At 39.5% G+C, this 22369-nt stretch overlaps 1 protein-coding gene across 2 annotated transcripts in view; it reads left to right on the forward strand.

Moving 5' to 3' along the window:
* Positions 1-22219, forward strand: part of ntf3 (neurotrophin 3) — an 82193-nt gene extending 59974 nt beyond the window's left edge. Inside the window, exons 1-2 of one of the 2 annotated variants that reach the window (XM_041780930.1) lie at positions 8817-8891; positions 20440-22219. In XM_041780930.1, the coding sequence (XP_041636864.1) occupies positions 8877-8891; positions 20440-21303 (879 nt within the window). In that variant the 5' untranslated portion in view covers positions 8817-8876 and the 3' untranslated portion in view covers positions 21304-22219. Of the gene's footprint in view, positions 1-8816; positions 8892-20439 lie in introns of those variants that run through there. The other variant, XM_041780929.1, reaches the window with a different exon arrangement.
* Positions 22220-22369: the final 150 nt, after the last annotated feature.

The raw sequence follows: 22369 nt of genomic DNA on the forward strand, positions 1-22369 counted from the left end.
CTTGTTGTCAGTTTTTGAAGTAACTTAAAATCAGTGGTGGGCAGTCAGAGCCAACAAGGCACTCTCTACAGACTGTCAGTCATGTATCTATGATTTATACATGTATACATTTTTTCACTGATGCTACATGTATTATGCCGCATTTGCCAATAGTTTATCATTGTTATTTCCTAGCCACTTTCTTCCTTTGATGGGCTGCTTCCAGTGCAGCTCATCTAATGTGCACCTTTCTTCCAATCAGATTTTACCCATTTGAAGTCTCCGGGTTAAAAAAAATATGGCCCATGGCCTTCAGAATGTCAAGTAAATCCCTTTGCAGTTGAAGTTAATAAGGACAGTATAAACCTAGCACAAAAAGTATTGAAATTTGTGTTTGGTAGATTATTTCTTTGTTGTGACAATGCTTGCCATACCATTGGAAAGCCTGTTCATTTCCCTTTTTAATGTTGCCACATTTGTAAGGAACATGCATTTGTAGGATGAGCAGCAGAGCTGAGTGTGTGGGTCGCGCCCATGAAAAATGTGCTAAATCTTCTCTGCCAATGCCAAACAGCTGATTCTGCCGTCTGCCGAAGACATATGGGCAAGTTAACAGTTTCTCCATTTAAAAAACAGGAGCCTCAGTAGTGTGTGGAAGAACCATACACAGCCACAACAGCCTGGCATCACCTCCTCATGCTGGTTACCAGCCTGGTCACACACTGCTGTGGGATGGCACCCTATCCTTCAACCAGCATTTGCTGTAAGTCAGCCAACGTGGTTGTGTTGGTCACTGTGGCACGAACAGCATGCCCAAGCTGACCCCTCAAGTGTTCAATGGGGTTGAGGTCAGGACTGCTGGCAGGCCATTGTGTCCTCTCCACTCCCAAATTCTGGAAGCAGTCTCTGATAAACCCAAGTATTTCTGTTTACAAGAATGTGTAACCTGATTGGTCAGTAATGCCAAGTTTGTTGAGGTTTTTGCTGATTTGGTTGTTACAAATTTTTGATTATTCTAATGGATTGATTGCATGTGATATCCCACAGCCCATAAAGCCCAGCCATGGATGCCAAAGGGTGCATGTTGCTTCCTGGATGCCAGAGTTTGACAAATACTACATCCTATGGTAATCTGTGTGGTGCACATTTTTTCACATGGAAAGTTAAGACAGCTTGAAAAGTCAGTATTAGTCTTGACTTTCAACCGGATGGGATTTTGGAAACAGAAAGACTCATGGTGAATGCCTCTTTGTTTTGTTTAACGACCATATTTCAACATTTTTATGAAACAGTACACAAAGAAGGATTCACATGGACAGCTATGAAGGCATCAAGGCTTTTGTATGCCTAGTGATTATCGCCTGTGAATGGAGAAACGCCTCTTTCAGTCTAGTCTTCAGTATTGGTGACTCAGCTCATTTGGCAGAGTCATTGACATTTATGCCAAGTGCACTGATTCTGTGACTGTCTCTTACTTTCATGGCTGCAAAATGGACTTATTGACTAAAATGCAAAGTAGCCTAATCCAGCGTTTTCACCATCATCCATCTGCTTTTACTAACCCGGCTGAGGAGCGATCGCCAGAGATGCAAACCAAAGGAGAATAGCTGATGGCAGCAGCTTCCAGTGTGTATCTCCAGGTGAAGGATTAGCGAGTGTCTGAGTGAGGGTAAAGTGGATTGGGGCGATATAGCCTTATCTGGATTGTTATGTTGAGGACCAAGCTGAGTCTTAAGGCTAATCTTTGAATTCAGCGCTCAATGCTCACTCATCTATGGTCATGAGCCCTGGCTAGTGACTGAATGCCCAGAGCTGTCTGCTTTATATGTTCTCTGTTGTCTGTCAGACCTAAGAAGAACTCATAGTGCCTTCATATGCAGATTCTATGAAGGAGTTTCTACAAATAAAGACAATCAAATCAAAATGTCAACCAAAATGTCAGCTTCTCTTACCTGTCTGGCAACTGTTAGAGTTTTCTGCTGCAAATCTACTTCTGTTTTACCCAGGGGGTTGCTGTTCCTATCCTAAGCGCAGGTTTAATATTGACCTGTAGGTGCGTCACCCATTTAGTCTTTGAACCCGTCCTTTAAAGCCAATCTGTGATGTTCAGAGTGCTAAAAACAGTGATTCAAACTAACTTTCTTTCAACATGCAAACAGACAAAGGTGGAACTGAGTTGGGCCCAAGCATCCAAACATCACAATGGCCGTTTACATCAGCTGCCCCCAGTTTTTCATGACTTGTTGCCTTCTAAAACGAAAAACTTTTGAAACTTTTAAAACAGCTTCACAACCCACTTTTGGGTCCTGACCCACCAGATGAGAATCAAGGCTGTAAACTTTATTGCTTGTTGCAACTATACTGTATACACACAGACTGTATAAAACATGGACATAACTTCAGTGAAGTCATCCATTAGTTTCTGTAGTGCTTTTTGAAGCCAAATGATGGTGGTTTCCATGTTGAAAATGCTGTTTCATAGCAGCTTTGGGTAACCCTGCCAAGTCGATGGATTGGCCATAGTCCATGTCTGTCATCAGGCAGGTCCATCCTGCAATGTTACAAGCTGAAAAAATAATTCCCAGTCAGAAAATGGTTGGACCAATCAGTGAAATTTACGGTGAAATGGCAGTGGATAGTGGCATGGTTTAATTGTAGGGAATGCAAGCCTGAAAATGGACAGTGAAGAGATTAGCGTGGAATCTGCTCTAGCAGAAATAATATACAAAATGTACATCATTTCTTTATTAAATGAAGAGCAAAGAATCACAGTGCAAGCTTTTATTAGTGGAACAGATTTTCATGCTGTTCTCCCGACAGCTTTGACACAAGTTAAATTTACCAAATGGCATCGCTGACAGTGAACAATGATGGCTGCCTGTCAAGCTTGGATTTTGTTTTCTTCTCATGCAGCCAACCCATGCTTTGTTGTTCCCATTACTCTGTAATGAATGTGTCCAATCACCCTCTGATATTTTTCTTAAGCTTTGGTTGTCACTTTGCAAAGCCAATTGATTGGCCAGATTTCACATCTGTACATCTTGTTCATCTTGCAAAGTGCCATTTGAGGAGGCTGAGGCACTACCAAGGTTATGTCGCACTGGATATCAATAGCAATGGCTGCTGTCGGTGTAGCGATTAGTTCAGATGAAGTTGTGGTATCATGGCAGTCTTATCAGAACTGGGCCACATTTTAAACTTAAAGCTTGTATTGGCAGTTGCGATGTTTTTGCAGTTCCCACAAACGACCTGGGATGAGTTGATCCACCAACAAGCTCAACGTTGGTAAACTACAACAGTACCTTACTGTCAAGCTCAGGTTACTACCAGAGCTGCACACGTCTATTATCTCATTTTCTCTTGTCACTCTGATTGGCCCATAATGTAAGTGATAGAACATTTATCCAAAACGTCCTGGCTTTCCCAAACTCTAAATGGGAAATATGTCCATGCAATGGATACAGCCTATCTGGGGTTTCGGGTTACTTTCTGTGAACAGTTTGCATGTTTTTCCTGTACACACAGGTACTCTGGCTTCCTCCCCTAGACCAAAAACAGGCTTGTTAGGTTACCTGATCGTGATGTAACGATCAAGCTCTCACAGTTTCATAATACCTCGCTAACAAGTCCACAATATGCTATTTCTTATGGAATTAAAAAACAAAACAAAGCAATAAAAGAAGACCCGGACGAAAGTGATGTCGGCAATAATTAAAAACAATTTCACTTTGAGTATTACAACGTGTGCAAAAAAGTGCCATAAGTGTGCATTAGGCTAAAAAAATATCCAGCAACCCTAAATGACACAGTTGGTGAAAAAAAATAGATGGAACAGACTCATTGGAAGACAAAGATTTTGAAAGACAAATTTTCTTGAGTAATTACCCATTTAAATGTGAAGTGCAATGCTCAGAGGCACACGGTGACTTCCTCGAGAAACATGCTTTCTTTTGTGTCAAATCCATTTTTCCTTTTTAGGGAAAAGTCAGCTTAGTAAAAGATTTATACTCTTAACAGAGGAGATGCTGCCAGCAACCTCACCCTCAAACACAGGCTGGTCATGAGCACTACGTACGAATTTCATGTCACGAACAGGACTTCACAGAAACTGAGAGGATTCTTTACATTCATGTACAGGTCATCAGACAATTCCCACAGGCATCAGATGTTTCTTCTTGTCTGAACCTGCTCTGTCAGTTTTAAACTGCATGTACACACAGTCAGGGCCTTGGAGAAACTCTTTAGTAAAAGCAACTTCCTGGTGATTGGCGTGCCTAGAGGATTACACAGTCCTATATGGGCCGAGTTGGAAATCAGCTTTTATTTAAATTGTTAGCAGGGATATTACATTGGCTGGCTCAAGTTTTTGAAAGTGGAGTCAAGAAGAACATGCAGTAAATGGTGGTGTAAATGTTGTTATAATTATTCCAGTAAGAAGAACAGCCTTTATGGCATCATGGTTGACTTCATCATGGTTTTGTCCACTTTTCAGTGATTGAGATTAAAATTTAGAGAGTAAAAAGTTGTGCAAAGTGCATAAAAGAGCATTGAAGTAGTTTGATTGACCAAAGAATCCCAGGAGAGGACACCTGCCCCCCTATATACTGAGTTCAAGCCCCTTAAAATGCCTCACCATGTCAAGTCTTTACTAGTGCTTCACTAATGCATCAATAAGAGAGATAAGTACAGAAATCCGGTACCAGCGTTGGACTGCCAACATGTCTGATCTGGGCAAACCAAATCAGAACAAAGCTATGGTCCTGTATTTCATTCCAACAGTCCCTCCAACCGGTCCAAAGCAAAAACGCAAAACACCTTGGACTTGTTGTAATTTATGTATTCCTACACTCGTATTAGTTCAGAAGGACATGAATGTATTTTAGTCATTTCACTGGGAAGTAACGTCTCTACTCTATTTGCATGCGCCTTTATTTTATTTACTCTACAAGTTTTCTCTCTGGCACAGCGTGCAGCTTTGAGAAGTCACAACGTTTTATTTTCCACATCACATGCCCAGTTAGCATCTTATAAAGATATTTCTCTGAATTACTCAGGCCCTTGGTACAGTGTTTAGTGTTTTGATTGATTAACATGGGCACGCAACTGTATGACGCTCTTAAAGTGCAAAAAATTGCATTTATTGTTGTTTATTGTGATTTGGTTTAGGAGAATTCTCTCTTTTTGATGATCTGGATTGATTATTAATTGTACATACTCATAGCGGAGGGAGGGGGAGGTCATCAATGAGCATTGGCCTTCAGTGAGGAAGAGCCACGTGCTGTATTAGTGAGCTAGTCTCGGCAGAAGATAGAGAAACGATCAGACAAGGACGATTTTTTTCTGGTATATGAAATGTTTTGAAAGGTATAAAAACAGACGGCGCAGCAGTCCACAGCAGTGTCGCTGTGGGTCACATTGATAAAGAAGAAACAAAAAATAGTCTAACTTTTACCTGGACAGTTGAGCCCTTTCCTTTTCTGTTATTGTTGTTAACATGATGAAATAAACATGTGTTCATTAGTTTGAGAGCAGAGGCTAATCTAGACTTTTTTGGTCGGGGGGCCCAGGCCTTGATTTATGGGGGTGGGGGGATTAGTTTTGTGCCCATAACAGATTATCATGTGTTACTGTAATATTTAACTTCATGACTTAAATTAACTTAAAATTACTACAGTAAAATTTAAACGTATTAACAAATAAGTAGTTAAACTGTTAAGTGGCTTATGCAAGTTCTAGTAGGAACTAACAAATGTAAGAATTAAAAAGTAAGTTGGAAAGATTAGTGAGCAGTGGAGGGTGTCAAAGTTTAGTAAGGTTATAGTAACTGATTGTTTGAACTTGTTTATATTGGGTGTTTATTTTTCTGGTTTAATATATTGCTCAAGTTGAAGTATCAAATTGCCTTTGCAATTCTAAAAATATTTTTGGTGGCATTGACCATTATAATTTTTCCCTCCTAAAAGTATCGATTCACAATTTAGGAACTGGTACTGTTTTAAAAATACAGTTAGTACCAGTATCATAAAAACCCTATTGATACCCAACCCTATCATTAAAGCATCTTACACAGGCTGCTGCCACCATGACTTTGTACATCACCTGTCTCCTCACTTGTCAGTTTCTCTGGGCTACGTCTTAATTTGTCCGATTTGTTTCACCAGCTGATTAAGGTATGCAGAAATCCACAGCTCAGTATATTCTATTCAAATTCCTTCCACTTTGTGATGAGTTTCAGTGCTACCTGTACATTTTGCCTCTAGATTGGTCTTATCTAAAGAAAAATAGAAGACTAAAAAAATCATCATGCAAAGAAAGACAGGAAAACAAGCAGACAGGTACATTCTTACAGGCTGTAAACACAGAATGAGTCTATGAATAATTTCATCTTGGTGCCTTGTAACAGGTGGACTGAAAAATCTGACAATTTGTAGCTGCACAAAATACCATTTTAGTACAATTTATCTTTTGGGAGCACTGACATCTGTTAGGTTGGGCTCTTCTTTCTTTCTTTCTTGCAATCACTCAGATATACAGTGCATTTTGAAAGTTTCCAGAACACCTTCACTTTATCAGTTTTATAATGTTGCAGCCTGATGCACACTTGATCTTTGCTAAGATGTTTCTACACTTTGACTGGAGTCCATCTGTGGTAAATTAAATTGATTGTGCATGATTTGGAAAGGCACACACCTCTCTATTGAAAGCCTCACAGCTGACAATGCATATCAGAGCAGAAACCATGCCATGAGGTCAAAGGAACTTCAGAGCCCACTGGCGTGGTTTCTGGCGTTCGGACATTTGATAAACGAGGGCATGTGTGCAGGTGCCACCACTCATGCTCATGTCCTAGGCTAACTTGTAATATACATGAGGACACAAAAGTGTCCCGAGTAAGAAGGAGGTATTTTTACCTTTGCCAAGGAGGTTATGTGATCGCCAGGGTTCGTTAGTTATGGACAGAGTTTGATGAAATTTTCAGGAAATGTCAGAAATGGCGTAAGGAGGAACTATTAGATTTTGGGAGTGATCCGGATCACCATCTGGATCCAGGAATTTTTTAAAGGATTCTTTACTATTGGGAGATAGGGCTAATGGTGGAGGTCTGCGCTCTCTGAGTGCTTTTCTAGTCTTCTGCTGCTGTCCTTGTGTGGATGTGTGCTGGCTCAGTGAACAGGGAGGAGAGCACATAGGGCCCACAACGCAGTCTCATTAACAACCTCCCCACAGGGAAAGTTATCGCTCACCTGCTGTACCTCATTAATCTCAGTGAACTAACATGTCAGAAGCATAAATTGCACTTTTATGGCCATAACTCTGACAGCAGGGGGTAAATTAATGTCAAAGTTGAGGCTGTTTTACAAAGAAATCCTTATTCTTACACTTTGGCGTACTGTAAAGCTGAAGTGGAGTGGTTTGTGATGCATAGCAAGACTGTAAAGACTTATTTTGTTGCCCAAGTAACAACATATTCACTGTAATGTCATGCCATGTTTCTGGTTAATTACAGTGTCTATAAAAAACTTCACCCCATGGATGTTTTATCTGCTTATTGATTTTAAACGTCAATCATAGTCAGTATTATTTGGCCACTCTAGAATATTCATCTTGCTCTCTTTAAACCATGTCTGTGTAGCTTTTGCTGTATGCTGGTGAAAAATAAATCATTTTACCTTCCACCTTTACAAGCCTTCCAGGGCTGGTTGCTGAGAAGCATACCCCACAACGCTGCAACTACAGTGGGGATGGCATGTTTGTGGTGATGTGAAGTGTTTAGTGTCATGTCTAATTGACCAAAAAAACACCACTTTGGTCTGATCAGACTAAAGAATTTTCTTCCACTTGTCCATGGAGTCTCCCACATGCCTTTTGACGAACTCTGGTCGAGATTTAATACGTTCTTTTCAACAGTGGCTTTCTCTTTGCCACTCTCCCATAAAGCTTTGATTCTTGGAGAACCCAGGCATCAGTTGTTGTCTGCAGTCTTGCTCATCTCAGCTATTGAAGCTTGTAACTCCTTCAGAGTAGTCAGAGGTGTCTTGGTGGCCTCTCTCATGAGTCTCCTCAGTTTGTGGGGACAGCCTGATCTCGGCAGATTTACACATGTGCCATATTCCTTCCATTTCTTGATGATGGATTTAACTGGGGGATGTTCAGTGTCTTGGAAATGTTTTATCATCAAAAAGCCAAATTATATTGAACATGAACAAAGAAAGAAAGAAAGATAGATACGGAACCGATTTCATTGGCGTGGGTAATTAGGGACAGTTGAAATGAAAACATCTGATAAGACAAAGATGACGTCTGGCTTGTCCACTGAGCTGTGTGTGAGGTTTTAAAGTGAAATGAGACTTTAAGTCACAGTGGTAGACTTGTTTAACATCACTGTGGCTGCAGTTGCTTTATCAAAGTGGGCTGAAGGACAATAAATCATGAGATTAATGTGATTAAAACAAATAAAAACAGCTCTAATTATAGACCTTAATTGCATTACAATAATGCATTAATGCTGAAATGATATTAATATCTTTTCCCCATGGTTAACAGCTGTCTGTGTACCAAACATGACAGTGTTACTGTCAATTTTTTAGTTGAACTATTGTTTCTTCAAGTGGATTCAGAGAGTAGTGTTTGAAAAAAGGCTAAACAGGCTGAAGCAGATGATGAATTACAAGTAGGAGGAATAAAGTGTGCAGCTGAGGTTGGTGGCTCCTCACATCTGCTTTAACAGCGGAGAGGAACTTTTATTTTGTGTCAGCGACCCCTGTAGACTAAAGCAGGTTATCTGGTGGCATAGAAAACCTTGATCCCAACAAAGTCTTGCTTTTATTTCAGGTGGAGGTGTGACAGGAGGACACAATTCTTTCCTTTTTTGTCCTATTTGGGCAACTTCTTGCAGGATGCATAGCAATGAGGTACTGTGAATCTACTTACAGCTATGTAGGATTCATGTGACTTTGTTTTTCTTGAATTTTGTTTGCTTTTTAATCTTTTTGCTGATCCTGTCTGGCGCATGCATGGGAAGGATCTTAAATTAGAAAATCATCTCCTACTGCCTCTTAAGTCTGTCTCATTACTAAAATTGATCAGAAAAATGTAAACAAGGACTATTTGGCCCTTTTGTATTGTCTTCTTGCTGATGTCCTGGTTTGTGAAGGGTCATCCATACTGAAGTAGTACTGTTTTATAAGGAGCTGAAAATTCCTGGATTCAGGTCCGAGTCCTGATGTTTCAATTAAGGAAGATGCTGGTTAAAGCTCTGAGGTTTAACACCCTATGGTGCTAATACTAGTGACACTAACTTTGCCTGTGCTATGCATCTTTGCCTTCTTTTTAGCTACAACTTCAAAACTAAAAATTGCACCATGAATCTGATTCAGGAAATATTTTTAAAGGGCGGATGCAGATTTCACAGAAGACTGTTTACAAGTCTTAGATTGTACCATGCTCCTGCTTATGTAAATTGTTATAAAAGCATTTGCTGGCTCTGTTTGGGGCAGTATTTTGCTCATGTGTTCGTTCGGTGATTTTTGAAAAGGAGCTTTTAGTCTGTTTGATGTGTCCTAATGAGGTTAAGCAGTGTGATTCCAGCAGCATTTGCTCATATTTGACTGTACTGTAGCTCACCTGATGCATTGTTGAGGGTCAAACTTTGCATTTACATAGGCCAACATCTTTAGATGAAACCTGTACAAACAGGCAGAGCTTGTGAGAGTTGCAGGACAGCAACATAAGATATGCATGGTTTTTTACAGAGATTCTGCCACAACGCTGTTGTAAGGCTCTGCAAAATTGGTGCGCTAAATTGTGCACCTTCACAGCCTTGTGGAAACAATAGAAACAAGTGTCAAACTTATTCAAGGCATCTCTTTATGGAAGAACAAAAGGGTCAGTACGAATTTTTTTATGCCCTCATTTATCAAACTTGCGTAGAAACCAGTGCAGGTGTGAAATTCTTCGTACGACAATGTCCACCTGTGATTTATGAAAGGTGCGTTTCAAGCAAATCACAGGTGAGCATGTGTTGATAAATGCAGCTGAAAAAAATCATCATTTAACTAACACACCACTGTGTGTTCACGGTTCAGCCAGCCTCGCTCTCAGAGTTTACGACATGAAGGTACACAATACAGCACAAATACCTACTCCCCTTATTATGATTGATTTCCAGGTCAGGAAGGTAACAGAAAACTAAATTTGTTGTTTTTCATCCTGAAAAGCGTCATTAAAGGGAATCAGTAACATGTTTGGAAGGAATTCACACCTGCAGATGTTACAATATTTGATTGAGAAGTCCATGATATACAAATCATCACAATTCTTTACATTTACATTATGATCAATAATCTTTAAATTTTGTTTTTAACAAACATGGCCAGCTCTTAAGATGGCAACAGAAAAGCATGTTTTTGGCTGTTAAAAAAGCGGTAAATTAGCAGGAGGAGGCCAGCTGAAAAACCTGTCCCGGACTGAGAAGAGAGCGGCTGTGATACCTCAGTTTCAGGTGATATGATAAATGCAGGCTTAACTGTTGGACAGTGATATTCTGGTTTACGGCAGAGATGAACTGCTCTCTTCTGACTTTTTATGAGACTTGCAAAGAAATTTAAGGATGGAAATTTGCAGAAGCCTATAAAACAAGTAAATTACTACCCATGCCGATGAAATCGGCAGGGGGTTATGTAAAGGGTTCCCTATCTTTGTTTGTTTCTTTGTTTCTATGTGTTCAAGATAACTCCTGAACAGAAAGTCAGATCGTCACCAAACTTTCAGGGAATATTGGGATAGTGACAGGGAAGAATCGATTAGATTTTGGTGATGATCCGCGCACCCGTTTGGTTTTTCTTGGACTTAGAAATTAGAAAAAAAGGGCTGGATGAGCACCTGTCTTAAAAACTCCAGTTGTTCGTACGTACGCAATCTGAAGGCAGAGCAGCAGATTATAGATTGATGATTCAAGTTTCCAGACATGCTGATTTATTATAACCCAATGTAAATATAAACTTTACCTTCTTTGTTAGTTCTTTCACGTATGCTCCAGGTTTATACAGTGAAATATTTTGGAGTAAATCTCTCCTCTTCCTGATAAAACCTTAATTCATTCATTGCAGTCTAAGACGTTTCCTGTTTAAAAAGCTGAAGCTTTAATTTATTTCCACTCAAGTTCCAACTTTCTTCTGAATAACTACATTTTTTTCTGCTAAAATCTCACACAGTATTTTCAGAGTGATATTATTGTGTACAACTGAACTTTGATAATTACTGAAAGCAGCCTGTCTGTTTTATTTTTCAAATTAATTGATAAAGAAACACTTGTTTATGTGAAAAATTGAGAGGTAAAAAAGGCTGTCAAAGAATAGTTTTAAACATAGTTTTAGTCGACGATATTAACACTGTTGAGGGGAAAATGCAATCTAATTATCGCAGAACTGCCAAAATATTACAAGGAATTACTTGATAATTAATACATTACTTCTAGGTAAATACTTCCTTAATATTACCATATTTATGAGTTATTACTTGGTGAAATGCCAACTTATTACTAAGTAATTTCCAGCTTATTCCTGAGAAATTAATAAATAATTACACATATTGCTATGAAATTACTAGCTAAGTAGGGCCCACTAAAATAAAATGCTATCATACATGGATTGATAAATGTCGATCTGTGTGTAGAAATGTCTCTACACCTGGAATTTCTGGCGTATGCATCTTTGATAAATGAGGGCAAGTATATTTGCCAGTTGCCATCCCACTTGTGTACCTGGTAAAGATTATTGGGATTCATGTTGTCCTTGCTTGTGACCATAATAGCTTAAGAACATTTTAAGGTATTTTATTCATGTTTTACTGGAACATCCACTCTGTTTCAAGGAGTAGAAGGTCGGAGGTAGAAGGTCGAGATCATTGCCATGCCCCTCCCCGAACCACAAAGCTTTCACTGTCTGGCAGTTGTACACCTTGCAGAGTCATGTTACTGCCATGAGGAACTTTTAGTTCCCATGATGAATCTTAAGAAAATGATGAGACTGTTGTTGAAATACAGTCTCAGACTTGACTCTGTTCTTGGGATTTGGACAATTTTCCCTGTGCATAATAAAATCATCTATCTCCTCTTCCTGTATTGCATCTGTTACTACCTCATGCTTTCACTGTGTTTTTTAGTCAAACGTCAAGGTGCAACAGAGCTGTAAAATTCTCATCTTGAACCAGATGTAGTAGAGGGGCTGATGTGTTTTCGTGGTAGTAGAATAATGGCATGTTGAGTCTCTGGTTGGCCTAGCCCTTCAGTTGAGTCCATGTCAGGAGCCATAGTTCTTGAAATCGGCGGCCTGTGGGGTCGGACCTTTCTGCATTTCTTTCCTTACTTTCTCTGTCCCTGATCTAGGTCGATTCACTGTCTTGTCTCTTAGATATAATAAAAAATTAAAACAATAATGTCATATAGACACTACCTAACAGCGTCCACCATCAGTGTGTGAATGTGATGAAAATTGGGCTTGCATAGTTTTGGATTTTGGCCAATATTTTCAGAATCATTTTTGCTGATTCTGATATTGATTTATAAATTAAGTTCAGGCCCAAAATGTCAGTGTTTGGGCACAATTTTTCAAGGATGAATGAAGAAACAAACTTCAGCCCTTTAAAATGTAATGAATGAGGATGAACAAAGAGAGACTTTGTTGTTCTGTTAATTCTGACTAAACCTCCAAACCTTATTTTTATAAACAGATGATACTTATAGTAACTATAGATATATACAGCTGATATAGGTCAATATTGAAAGCAGATGTAGGTGCAGCCATTATAGGAGAATATTTATAGCTGATATAGGATGACATATTCAGCTCATATAGGCCGATAATAACAGCTGATACAGCCTAATATTTTCTGCTGATATAGGCCAATATTTACAGCAAATAGACATATTTACAGCTTTAATAGGCAGATATTTACAGTGGATATGGGCCAATATTTAAAGCCCATAGAGGCGGCTATTCTGTGATGATATAGGCTGATATTTACAGTAGCTATAGGTTGATAATTACAATATAAATACAATATTAACAGCTGATTTTAAATTTTATTTACAGCAGATACAGGCCAGTAGCTGCTAATATTGACAACTTAAATAGACCAATATTTACAGCTGATATAAGCTGATATTTCCCTAAAATATAGGCTGATATTTACAGCCAATATGGATTGATATTTATGGAAAATAAAGGCAAGTATAGTCCAGTATTCACTACTGATATACTAGCAGGTCAACACTTACAGTGGATATAGGCCAGTGTAAGACAATATTCATAACTGATGTAGGTTGATATTTATAGCAGTCATGGACCATTAATTCCAGTTCATATAGGCCAATATTTCCAGACAATTTATTGAATTTAAACTCTGGCAGAATAATTTTTTTGTTGATACAAATATTATGTCCATAATATTTTGCATCTCTAACTTTTGTGTAAAAAGTGCTTTGACTGTTTAGATGACTTGTAAAGCGCTGCACAAGTTTAGGTTTTATTTTAATTTTTAATCCTAGTATCAGTTTCTTGGAAACTGGAAATTCATGTGGTGTTTTTAAACTCTGAAAGTCAGTCTGTTATAAAAACTCGGGGGGTTTTTGTTGTCCAGATCAACCGTTTACATTACTTGAGGAAGCTGGTTAAAACTCTGATGCTGGGAGAATTCTGATACTAAAATAATTGTTTACTTAGGACGATCATGGTTTTACCTTTAAAGGATATTCTCTGTCATTTCCTTTATTTATTTTATTTAACCAGGGTAGTCCCATTGAGATCAGAGAAGTTTCTCAAAGGAGACCTGACCAAGAATGGCAGCGATAAAAACAGAATTCCTCATTTTTTCAAGCTGCTTTTGCAGCACTGTCCCGTAGAAAGTCTTTCAAGATTAAACATAGGAGTTGTGTTTGTTTTTTAGTTTTGCATGAGTTAAAAGGCTGTCTCTTTATATGGGTGCACATTTCTTCTCTGAGCCACTGATGATAAGGTGACATTGCTGCAGAACAGATGCCCCTCAGCGTCTCCCCCCTCGTTCCTGCAGCTTTCATCCAGCCGTGACATCTCTGATGGGAACAAGTCACCTGTTTCTGTTGGCTGCCGTCTGTTTGTCTATTATCCATCAGTGTTTTCTCTCCTCCTCTCTCTGAAAGACATCCACAGAACATGTGTGAGAGCATCGGACTGCAACATAAATAACAAGTCACCTGAAACATAAAGTACGCATTGCCACCTGCTCACCTGTGTAAACACTATAATTACTCCAGGTGGTCCCAGATGAAATGTTTGTTCTCTGACTTTGGGAAAGATTGTGTACATATTTCAGCTGTTGTTGAACATGCTTCCATAGTGTAAAATAATAGCACAGGCTGTCCATGTCTCAATGCATATAATCCCACCAGAGCTAAAAAAACTGAATGCGCTGCAGATGCATCATCAGAGTATGAGAAGTAAGTAGTGCATCTCTCTGGGAAGCACTATTCACCAGAACACCTGCACATGAGATAAAGTCATGCTATGAATGGCATGGGTTTACAATAAAAATGTTCTCAGACGTCAGCCAGTGAACATGATACAGCAAAAAATAATAATAGCTGATAATTCTGACAAAGCGTCTGGGCAGGGCACAGCTTGTGTACAATTTATACGGGGGTTATAAAACATCGGCACACCCCTGATAAAATGCCACCTTTTGACTCAGTGAAAATCTTTTAGGAGAATTTAATGACATATAATTGAGAAAAACATGATTGCATAAATATGCAAACCCCTAGACTTGGACTTTTATTTTGTTAAAAAAAAACTGTCTTCTTGGGGAGACTATCAAAGTAAGCTGTCTTGACTCAGCTTAATATGCCAACTCTTCTGTAAAAAGTGCTCAAAATCTGTCAAATTACAAGAGCATTTCTTGTGCACAGCACTCTTTAAGACAGGTCACAGGTCTTGTGATTTCTTATGTTATTTAATTCCTCTTAAAAGATCATTGTTTTATTTATAAGAAGTATGGCTATTGAAAAGAGGGACTAATGCTGTAATACAGCGCTTCACAAAGTGTCCCACTATGGGCCCTAGGGGTACTGCAGGTGGGCCATGAGAGGCCTTTAAAAATATAATTTTAGAGATTTAAATGAAGTTTTAAGTGATCGTAAAACACTTGAATACACATTAAAATGCTTTCTGAAAGTCCAAGAAGTAACAAAGCACAGCCAGAAGATTTAATTTTTTCTGATGCAAGAAGTGGGTGTCATGGTTTAACTGGTGCTTATTAACCGTTGATGCTCTATCAAAATGCACTATGCTTTATTAAAATTACTGGGAAAGGGTGTATGGAGTCATAACGTACATCTTAAAAGATTAAGAAAAGAAAATAGGGAAGACTTTGCAGACTCCTGTTTAAAGGAAATAAACACCGGTGGCTCTGCCAATACTTTCTTGTGGCATTAATGCCTCTGAAAACAAGGCATGTGCTTTGAAATCTTGTGTTCAATCTTCAGGTCTCAAATGGGCTGTAACACTATGAAATTTGGGAAAGGCTGCTGTAATGCAATGTTATTGAACAGAAACATTTCTCAATGTCTTTCTTCTCTCATATACTCACACATCGCTGCATTCAAGTCTTCCTCTGATCAAAGCAGAGCAGTAGGTCTTCTTCACACAGTTTTCTCTGTGGTTCTTAACTTCTCACACAGACTAAAAACTTTCAGTACAGATTTGATGTTAGGAAAAAAGGAAAAAGTCCCACAGTGCTAGATCAGGTGAATAGGGAAGGTGATCGAGCACTGTGATTTGTTTTTGGACCAGAAACTGCTTCATAGAGAGTACAGCCATCGACCCTTCAGTAACCCACTCCTGCAAAATGATCCCCTTAATGCCAAAGAAAACGATCAACGATTGTTGTGCTGTCTTCATCTGTGTTTTCCAATGCATTGACTTTTGTTTTAACTGAGGATTGTATTGGAAGAACCAAGTTATTGCATGTAATCACTCCGAAAAAATGTGGGTTTGTTCCAAATTGTCTCCACAAATTTGCTCGAGCATTTCCTTTTGATCAGTAGTCAGAAGTCTTGGGACAAGTTTGGCACACATTTTTTTCATGTCAGCAGGATAAAAATAACTGAATGTCATGGTTTTGAAACTTCATCAATAAGCTTAATTTTTATATGACATATGTGTCAAATTGTTTTCTCTTCCCTTGTGGCTGAGATATTAGGCATTAAAGATAGGAGCCAGATATTCCAATGAAGAGCCCGCATTTATCATTAAAAGTTTCTATCAGTGAATCTGTTCATAGCTATTACTGAAGACAGTTCCTTTTGTTGGGTTTTACTAATAAATGGGTCTACTTGAATGGATCTTTGTCTGTAAATGTTCCTTGGGGAAAAAATTTAATAAAAAACATGTTCAGTTTTCTGAGAACAACTTCATGGTTATGACATTTCCATTAGGCCAACAGCACTTCCTGGCCCATGCTGATTGAGAATGAACATGTGGCTTTATAGCGTCCTCTTTTAGCATAAACAAACATAAAAATACAAGACATAATGCTAGTCCAGCGGATTTCTGCAGGATTTGGAAACCCTTCAAGAAGTGAGCCCAAAAACACTGAAGAATTCTGATCTAATTAGACTAAATACGCATGCTTAAAGTTGATATACCCCATTTCCACCTTCTGACAGTTTGCTGACAATAAACACAATAACATGAAACAAGCTTTAGAGGAAGTTTGTGACCCTGTATAAACCAGCTGTGAACTCAGTGTTGGTGTCTCTATGCAGCCACTCAGCTGTAACTTTGATTGCAGACTATGAAAATAATGTTACTAAACCAGCCATGTAAATTAAGCCCTGATCATCTTCAACCACCAGCAGTCAGATTTCCATAGTTTTCTCTTGTTTTGTGTCTGAAGGAGACGAGCTGACATCGTCTCCTGCTTTGCTTACAGAAGCATCGTTTTCCTGACCAGGGGCGGATCCAGTGGGGGTCGACCAGGGCCCCAAAATAATTTGATGGACCACTCTAAAATTTTCAACAGTGGGGCTATACCTGCTTTAATGGAAAGCTGTGGTGTAGACTGTTGTTCTCTAAGCATACTTGATAACTAAGAATGTATGAATACAAACATACATCTTATTGGTTTAACTTGAGTTGCTGTTGTTCCTAAACGCTTCCGCTTTCTGATAATATCACTTACAATTGACTGTAGAACATCTAGGGATGAAATTACATGAACCGTTCTATTGCAATGGTTTAGAACGACCCTGTTTTTTATCCCAAGTAGAGACTGCATGGCTACGGTGCTTGATTTTTATACACTTGTGGCAACAGTTCTGATTAAAACACTTGAATTTAATAATTAACAGGTTTTCATGACATGTCCCATTTAATAAGTTAGATTTATTGGTGCAGTTGACAGCACTCCACCTCTTGAATAACCTCAGCCAAAACAATATTCTTTAGCATGAACAGGCTTGATTTGTTCACATTTTTAAGATGCAGCGTTCAGATGAAACTGGGCGTTACCTTGCAGAATCATCTGACTCGCCCTGAGATTCAAACTTGCGACTGTCCCACTTAAAAATCAGCCGTTCAGACATGTAAACTACATCTACACATTTACACTAGTATGAGGAATTAAAGTGATATTGATGGTTATAAAGAGATTTCTAGTTGCAACATAACAAAGTGTGTAAATGCTAGAGCCAGGTTTCATCCTGCACATTACAAATTCACATGCCAAGAGTTTTCAAGTAATACTCGGAACAAAATTATGGGTGTTTTATGGCTGCACGGTATGTTATACATGTAGCTGCATGTAAGCTCCTCAAAGTGTGTTCATACCACACACACACTCCGGCTGCTGTTATTTACATTGTGGTTGTCGAGCTCAAGCCAGAGGTTCCCACAAGTCCCTGGAGACTTGCACTTTTCACTCCACAGAGAAATTAAATAAATCTCCTTCAGGGAAGTTCAGAAAGTTTGGGGAGCATCTTATTTGTGTGATTTTATTCAGAGTTTAAGAAGTTTGTTTTCTTTATGATGAAGATATAAGAGCATCTTTGAGTAGTTTAAGCAAACTCAATAACCAAAGGCATCTGTTTGGGTTAAAATATGTTTTGGGTGAGCATTGGGGCAATATTTGGGGCCTGTCTGCAACCAGTTGAGTTATTAGTTTGAAAGAAATTTCATGTTCTTCATAAACTGCTCATTATTGTGATTACTATTGGGCCTAAATTCAGTGTTTTCTATGTCCGAAAGCCAACTTTCTTCACTGCCACTGACTCTAAACTTGTATTCTTGTTGGTTTTAGCCTCTCCAAACTGGAAAGTTGAGCAGGAACACACATGATAGCTGATTGTCTGAGCTTTAATTTTAGGGGAAAGGCTGTGATTTAAAGTGCAAGCCAAGGTCTTAAGATCCCAATTGTTTTTTCTTTCATGTTCTGATGTGCTACAGACACTCAGTACACAAGAATTTGTTTAACCGTGGAATTTGTGCAGTTCTTAAGAAAACCCTCAGGTGTTGGGAAGTGTTCAGAGGGTATTTTTTTTAAAGCACAATTGGGTCTTAATGGGTTAGAAACCAACCCATCAACTGACATGATCTGCACTCGTGGCTTTACTTACAGTGCCAATAAAAACTATTCGACCCCTTGGATGTTTTACCCTTTTATGGGTTTTATAAATCAATCAAGGTCAACATAATTTGACTTTTAGACAAAAATAAACCTTGAGAAAACAGATTGATTGCTGTGATTGCAGCTGCAATCACAGCACTGAGTCTGTGTGGATAGGTCTCGATCAGGCTTGCACATCTGGACACTACATCTTGACGCCAAATGAGTCAGTGTCTTGCTGGTAAATAAATCTCCCAAGTTGTAGTTGTCTTGCTGACCTAATAAGATTGTCCTCCAGGATTTTCCAATATTTTGCTGCATTCCTTTTATCTTCTACCTTTACAAGCCTTCCAGGGCCAGCTGCTGAGAAGCATCCCCACAGCATGATGCTGCCACCATTTTGCCTCACAGTAGAGATGGTGTGTTTGTGGTGACGCACCAAACATAATATTTTCTGATGGCCAAAGAGCACCATTTTGGTCTCAACAGACCAAAGAACTTTCTCCCACTTGACCATGGAGTCTCTCACATGCCTTTTGACGAACTCTAGTCGAGATTTAATATGTTGTCTTCAATCGTAGCTTTCTCTTTGCCACTCTCCTATCAAGCTTTGACTGGTGAAAAACATGGGCAGAAGCTGTTATATGCAGCATGTCTTCCATCTCAGCTGCTGAAGCTTGTAACTCCTTCAGAGTAGTCATAGGTGTCTTGGTGGCCTCTCTCATGAGTCCCCTTGCACGGTCACTCAGTTTGTGAGGATGGCCTCATCTAGGCAGATAAAAACATATTCCATGTTCCTTCCATTTCTTGATAAGTTTAACTGAATTCCAGGGGATGCTCAGTACCTTGAATTTTTTTTCATATCATCAGCTGACTTGTACTTTTCAATTGCATTTTCTCGTAGTTGCTTGGAGTGTTCTTTTGACATCATGGTGTAATAGCAAGGAACACTGATTAACCAGTGACCGGACCTTCAAGGCACTTCAAAGGGATGAATAATTTTTATAAGGAGATCTGGATTCTTTTTCTCAACTTCAGTATAAATAGCTGGTCTTTTGGTTCCTTAATGCTTCCTTCATGTGGTAGCATTACTCATTTTTTTTTTTTTATATCAGTTCAAATGAGAGATGGTCTGGTCAGTTTAAAGAGTACCCTACAAAATGTAGTATTTAGCCATACCCTTTAAAACCATGTTTATGACAAAATGACAGAGAAAAGCTGTTAAAAAGTCATTGCTAGCCTCTTAGCACATGGCTTATTCACCCCTATTCTTTTATATTGGCAGTGGCTTTATGCACATAGCATGCAGGGAACCCATAATAATATTCATAATAGGGACACAGCACTGACACACAGTCAGTCGGTATCTGAATGCCCAAAATGCATGGTTTTATCAAAATTTAAGTAAGGCCAAAGATAGCCCGGTGCATGAAATTGATCCTAAGTTCTTGTTGTACTTCTACCTTGCATCTGCCTCCCCTCTTTTAGATTTTGCACAACTCAGAACAAGATTACGTTTTCATCCATGGTTTCTTCATTGTAGCGTATTAGTTATTTAGTAACTTTTGCCATGCGGAGTAAAATTAAATACTGAAGCAGTGTTTGCTTTAAGGCATGACAGCATGTGTTTGACAAGTTGCAACATAGCCTGTTGACGTTAGAGTTAGTAACCTCTTCTGGTTCATCAGAAACCAAGATGGTGAAATTTATAACGTCAGAGTTGAGGCGTGGATCTACCAGGGTAACTGTTTGTCCTTGCTGTGAATGACACATGAAAATAAGACTACTGTTGATGTCTTACAGGCTTTTTCTCTTTATTTGCAGATCTTACAGGTGAATCTAGTGATGTCCATCCTGCTGTATGTGATGGTCCTCGTGTACCTCTATGGTATTCAGGCAACCACCATGGACAGCAGTAGCCAGGGACAACAGCAGTCCAGTCCCGACCCCTTAAACTCCCTGATCATCCAGCTGCTTCAGGCCGACCTTACGAAGGGGAGGGCCCGCGGGAACCAGAGCCAACAAGGGAAGAGTCGCAGCACAGAGCCCCAGAACACGCTGCCTCCTCTCCTCAGTGAAAACTTTCCCTTAGAGGAGCAGGGTGATACGGATCAGTGGGGGACGGGGGGACGCAGTGTGGGGAGCAGCGAAGGCTTCGTGGACCAGGAGGTGATGCTGTTACACTCGGATCTTCTCAGGCAGCAAAGGCGGTTCAACTCACCCCGTGTGCTGCTAAGCGACCGGCCGCCACTGCAGCCGCCACCGCTGTACCTCGTGGATGATTTCATGGAAAGTGGGGGGACGGGCAACAAGACGCGAAAGAAGAGATACGCCGGGCACAGGAGCTACCGTGGGGAATATTCTGTGTGCGACAGTGAGAGCCAGTGGGTGACGGATAGGACCCAAGCAGTGGACACAGGAGGGGTACTGGTCAATGTTCTGGGTACAATTAAAACCAGCGCTACTCAGGACATCAAACAGTACTTTTACGAGACGCGCTGTCGGACCCCCAGGCCCTTCAAAGGCGGCTGCAGGGGCATCGACGACAAGAACTGGAACTCGCAGTGCAAGACGACACAAACATACGTACGAGCGCTGACGCAAATTCAAAACAAAGTGGGCTGGAGGTGGATACGCATCGACACTTCCTGTGTCTGTGCACTGTCAAGGAAACGTCATAGGACGTAAACATAACCCACGCTCCCTGCTGAGGACTACATGTTTGGATTATACTCCCTGATTAGGAATTATTTCCTCTTCACTGAGCTCCCACCACGGATTATGTGTCACGGTGGCTAAGAGCAACTAAAGATGAGACTTCTCCTGAAGAAACCATGGGTCCATTTAATGATATTTCACATTCATGTGCTGCAAATCAACAGAACAGTGCAGCACCGCTTTCAACAGGACCTGTCTAAGAGGGGTCAGGGGGGAGGGACTGAGTGTGTCGGGGGGGAATGTACATATAAATTATTTAAATTATATGAAATGCATGTAGTTTATACATGTTTATCTATCTATACATGATGTATGAATATATTTGTGTTATTTATTGAAAGAAGTCTTCTTCTAAAGGAAAAAAATGTCTATAAAAAGGAATGAAACAAGCTATGGACTCGTTTTGACACTAAAACACAGAGCTGGGCTGCAAAGGTGCTTCACAGTAAGATGCTACATGTGCCTTGACCAGAGCAGAGACATAGGACTTGGTAACTCACAGCAGCTGCTGCAAATGTTTCCAGGGGTGATTCTTCTAAATCTAGAAAGTTGAGGTGACCTGTCCCCTCCTATGGCCTAGAATAAAGGCCCGCTTATTAGCATTAGCCCTCAGTGAGACAAAAGATAAGGCATTCTCTGACCAAAACACACATTTGTGATTATTGACCATGAAACATGCATTCACTGAACTTCAGTACTGTTTTGTTTTAACACAACAAAAGTCACATTTTATTCTTCTGGGAAACACTTTTTACAAAATAAAAAAATGCAAGTAATTCTTGTGGAATTGCTCACATCGACTGAAAGAGACTCAAGAAAATCAAACTGTTTGGTTTCCTCTGAAAAAGTTTTACTCTCAACTGTTATCATGAGCTGTTATCGTTTCTTCCTGTCAATAAAAACTTATATTTCTTAATGTGGGACATATTTCATTAACACATGATTTTAGTATAAGTACACTTTTCAGATAAAGTTATTTTCTTGTGCAACTGCAGTCATCTTATCATTGGTGGTACTAGGGATGCACAATTGTGGA

The sequence above is a fragment of the Cheilinus undulatus genome, linkage group 23 (assembly GCF_018320785.1).
Source record: "Cheilinus undulatus linkage group 23, ASM1832078v1, whole genome shotgun sequence".
Lineage (NCBI taxonomy): Eukaryota > Metazoa > Chordata > Actinopteri > Labriformes > Labridae > Cheilinus > Cheilinus undulatus.